Below are 4,780 nucleotides of genomic sequence, written 5' to 3'. Positions count from 1 at the left end.
TGAGTTGTATGAATAAAATGAATGAAAAGTCTAATTTTTATTTATTTCTTTCGTTTATTTTGCAATTTTCATTTATATAATGATTAAATATGGCTGTAAACGACGAATTTATAAGCGAAAATCTGCCAAACAGTGAACTAACTCTCTAATTTCAAGAATTAATAAAATAAAAAATAACATATAAAATAAAATAAATACACAAAAAATGCCTCTAAGTAAAAGGGCAGGTGTGGGCTAAGAATTTCTGTGTTTTAGTTTTTCTTTTATGTAGGATTTCCATGCGGAAGCTAGTCCATCTGCGTCCCTGGCATTAATACAACCATCCTTTAATTTACTTTTATAGATTTCAATTTTTTTTTCTTTGTGCATTGATAATGATGGGGAATGCGTAACTCTGAGGACAGTCACTTCATCCCATTTAACCACAGAGTCCTCTGCTTGTGCCATACAGGATAAAACTGTATTGCAGTGCTCTTTGTTAATGTCATATTTGTGCTCCTTAATTCTGGTAGCTAAATTCCTTCTTGTGACCCCAATATAGTCCTTCTTAATTCCTGATTTTCAAATGGAATTTTATATACGCCCGCCTTTTCTTCATTTTTAATCATGTCTTTATCATTTCTTAAAATACTGTATAAATTAGGCGCTCTTTTGAAAACTATTTTTGAGTGTTTTCTGTCCAATAATTGTTTCATGATTTACTTGATGTTTCGATTATAACTGAACTTGGAGATTTTAAAATGATTTGTTTGGGTTATTATATTGCCTCCTTCATATTTTTAAACAAGGAGTATTGGGATGTTTATTCAAAATCTCAACACACGTATGACAAGGGTGCATTGTCTCACTATTTTTATTTTAGCTATGACTTCATCATGAGGAAATTATGAGTGAGATTAATTTAGGTATGGTTTATTTGGTTATGTCAATGTGACACATTGCTGATGGGGAGGATGCCTCCAGGGAGGACTTTTATAGGAAACCGGTCTTTATTTAGGTGTTACAGATAAGAAGAAAACTACATGGCCAGCCCATAGGCTGGCATGAACTCATGACCAACTACCAGTGTTCAGTAATTTTATCCACTCAGCCACTGGTGAGCCATGAATTTAGATTCCCATATAAAAGGTCAAGGTGGCAGCTTACCGCTCTGGGGACCCAGGGTCCTTCCAGATATGTCAGGTTCTCACCACCTGGCCGCTCCATTGCGGACCTGGCTGAATCTATAATGGTCTTGCTAAAAGAGTACCTCTTAGACATATAGGGCGAAAAGAGAAAAAAAAACGAACATCAAACACTAATCTGCCAACCAAATTTCGCGAAAAATGGACCAAATATTTAAACTCTGCACCCTCGAAAATCAATAATAATGATATAATAAAGAATAATAATGCTGTGTTATAATTATATTACTATATTTATATTTCATTAATATTCTTCTATTTCAGTTATATTTACGTAAGAAACTTTATAGAAAATAATAAAATACCTCCATAACATCAGCAATGATTTTCCATTGATCTTGATTTAAATCAACACCTGTTGGATTGTGTCCACAAACGTGCAAAAGAATTATGGATTTTTCAGGAGCATTCTGTAATAAATCTTATGTGATACATATTTGTATAATTTACTATTACAGTATTTTAATTTTAGAAAATTATATATACTTGTAAATCTTCTTTCATTCCTTTAAGATCAAGTCCTTTAGAAACAGAATCCCAATAACGATATCTTTTAATATCTTGAAATCCAGCCAGAGGAAAAACAATATGATGGCTAGCTAAGATTTGAACATAATTTCTTAATATTTTAATACTGTATTTAAAATATTTTTAAAATTTCTTACGCCAGGAAGGCTCTGACATGTAAAATGTTCTGTAATTTAGACATTTTGTCAGAAACTCTGCACCCATCCTTAAGGCCCCGGTTCCACTTACGGTTTGAATACCTAAAACCTATATAATTACATTTTTGTTTATTTATTTAAATTATTTTAAGTTTTAGCTATGATATGAAACTTACAGTGGTTCTTAATTTATCAGATAAAACATTTCTTTTATTAATAATACAGTCAAATTTCGGGTTTCGAACTTAATTCGTTCTAAAAATTGTTCGAAAACCGATTTGTTCTCAAACCCAAATTTTCCCATATGAAACAATATAATATGAATTAAACCGTTTTTGACTCCAATAACAGTTTTTTTTTAACATTTTTAGCCGTACTTCATGCATAAAACGCAATATAATATTGTCTATCTATAGCCATTATATATAAAACAAAATGTTCCGTCACTGCCAACAGAAACCATCACTTTTTATGTTTGGTTTAAGTTATGGCAACGCAACACTTGGGCGATCTGCCTAGGGGAGTATCTTTTTAAGGGTAACTGGCCGCTATTCAGGCATTACAGACATGGAGGAAATCCGGAAAACTCCACGTGGTCAGCCCGTCCTGATAAGGCACGAACCCATAACCGAACGCCCAGTGTTCAAGGAACGGAACCGTTCGGCCACCATCACTTTAAAAAAAAGAAAGTGATATAGAGACTCGACTCTGCCTGGATGAAATATAACCAAATCAAGTTTCAGTTTCGGTGTAAAAACCAGAGTTTTAATTATTATTATATTATTTTTAGTTTTAATTAACTGGCTACCTAATATTAATAAATATTAAGTTAAGNTCAAACCTCTGACAACGGCCACTGACGGAAGCATAAAGAAGGGCCGTTGTTTTTACGCATTTTTGTTCAAAGAAAAAATGTTTCTGAAAAAAACGGTCGCTGTTTACAGATGGTCGTTTATTGGAGATTCTACTGTTAACGAAAAGTTCCTAAAATAAAAAAAATGGCCTCTCTTTCTCCATTACTAAAATTATTTACTTAAGAAATTAGTATATTACGGGTTTACACTTTCTGGTTTAACTGGCAAATTAACATTAAAAAATTCAATTTTGTACACTAATTTACTTATAAATTTATAAGTAAATTAAATATTATTGCATCTTTAAGATTAATATAAAAAAATAAATACAGAAGAAAATTACACGATTATGTGAACTTTAGTAATTACTCAATGGTCACGGATAGCTAAACTGCTGCCATCATCCATAACCAGAACGTGACATCGCTCCATCTCCTCCTCATTTCTCGCACGCATGAACAAATGGAAGCCAAAAATAACTTCAAATATCTTCAAATATACTTTTGTATCTGATATTTATTAAGATTCGTATAAAACAGGAACCATCAACTGGCAAAACACGAAATCTGCCCATCACTTAACTGCCCCCACTTATCGGTAGTATTAAGCACGTGGCATCACTTTCATTCGCATTTATCAAAGTAATTTCGATTGTGTTTCGTGACGAATTTGTTCCTCCCAACACGCACAAACTTTTCTCTTAACGTAACATTTAACCAAGTGACTATAAATAAGAAATTTTGGCATTAAGTGACGCCACGATAAGTCGAGGATTAGACATAATGAAGCTGGATAAAAACCGGTTAATCTGAGATTACAGGGGATGATGCGGATTATCTAGAATTCTTATAAGTTGTATCTAATTAAAATGATTTCGATCGGATTTATGTAAGATGCCACTTGAATGTCATCTTTAATTTTCTTTTAGGATTTTGAATTCTACAAGCAAATTGAAGGTAAGTTCTGGAATATCCTACTTAACTAAGATGCTTATATTATGTTCTAGAAGCATATTGGATTGGATAGTAGGATAATGTCACAGGGGATGTCTACCAGGAGGACTTTCTATGGAAAATTGGCCCCTATTTAAGTGTTAATCTACAAATACACAAATTACATAGTAGAGTGATCATTCTTTCAAGATTTCTCCCCTTTTACACACGTAAATTCTTCTGATACGAATAAAAATTTTAAACAGTTACAAATTGTTTGATAATTTATTTACACAATGAAGACCCTTAAGAAAGTGATGTAATTTAACTATATGGTCCTGTAGTGTTAGAAAAGACTAATTATAAAGATTTTAATCTACTTTATGTGTCTTTTAACTATTGGTAATTTTTTATTAATTAATAAACAGGGGCCAGTTTCACATAGAAAGTCTGTCCGGGTGGCATCCCCTTGGAAGATCGCCCACGTATCGCGTTGCCTCATACAAATACGTAAAACCTAAACCATGCAGATGATTCTTAAATTTGAAACAATACCGTGTTTAAAAAAGCCATCAACAAGTTACGTAACTTTCCCGGCTGTTAAGATTTTATTTAAAAAATAACTTTTATATTATTAACCATACTATTAATAAATTAAATTGTATGTGGCGCCATCTGTTAAAAAATTTTATTATAACAGAGAAAATATCTTAATTTTGAGGGCAAGGATGAGTTTTATAAAAAAAATTGTAAATTTTAATAACGAGTAAAGTCTTCATTAAGTTCGACTCCACTCGAGATACGACACGTGACCGCCTCTATCTCCCCACCTCTTGACCTATAACCTCAAAATATAACAGTATTAATGCTCCTTATACACAAACTACCATGCCCAATTTCATTGCATCAGGTATTAAATTAAATAGATACATAATTAAATAGATACATCATTTTTTTTTTTTACCTTTTTGGGTTCAGAGGTGTCAAAACATCACAATTCCAAGAACCCGGAGGGTCAAACATGACACAATTACAATAATATATTATAACAGTCGGAAATGTAACCCACTTTACGTTAAAATGGTTAGAAAAGTAAAAAAAAAAGTAAAAATTTGAGAGGACTACAATACTTTTTTGTGTAATTA

General features: G+C 32.1%; 1 protein-coding gene across 1 annotated transcript; it reads right to left on the bottom strand.

Moving 5' to 3' along the window:
* Nucleotides 1-802: 802 nt before the first annotated feature.
* Nucleotides 803-2,422, bottom strand: LOC111615643 (aspartate aminotransferase, cytoplasmic-like). The gene is made up of 3 exons (XM_023357065.1): nucleotides 1,850-2,422; nucleotides 1,671-1,783; nucleotides 803-1,594 (listed from the first exon to the last, which is right to left on the bottom strand). The coding sequence occupies exons 1-3, from the start codon at nucleotides 1,914-1,916 to the stop codon at nucleotides 1,469-1,471; spliced, it is 306 nt and encodes a 101-aa protein (XP_023212833.1). The 5' UTR covers nucleotides 1,917-2,422; the 3' UTR covers nucleotides 803-1,468.
* Between the last annotated feature and the right edge of the window lie 2,358 nt (nucleotides 2,423-4,780).

The sequence above is a fragment of the Centruroides sculpturatus genome, unplaced genomic scaffold (assembly GCF_000671375.1).
Source record: "Centruroides sculpturatus isolate CEXI.00-Female unplaced genomic scaffold, Cexi_2.0 scaffold2626, whole genome shotgun sequence".
Classification (NCBI taxonomy): Eukaryota; Metazoa; Arthropoda; class Arachnida; order Scorpiones; family Buthidae; genus Centruroides; species Centruroides sculpturatus.
Note: the sequence above shows the minus strand (reverse complement) of the source record. Positions and strands in the feature narration are given on the sequence as shown.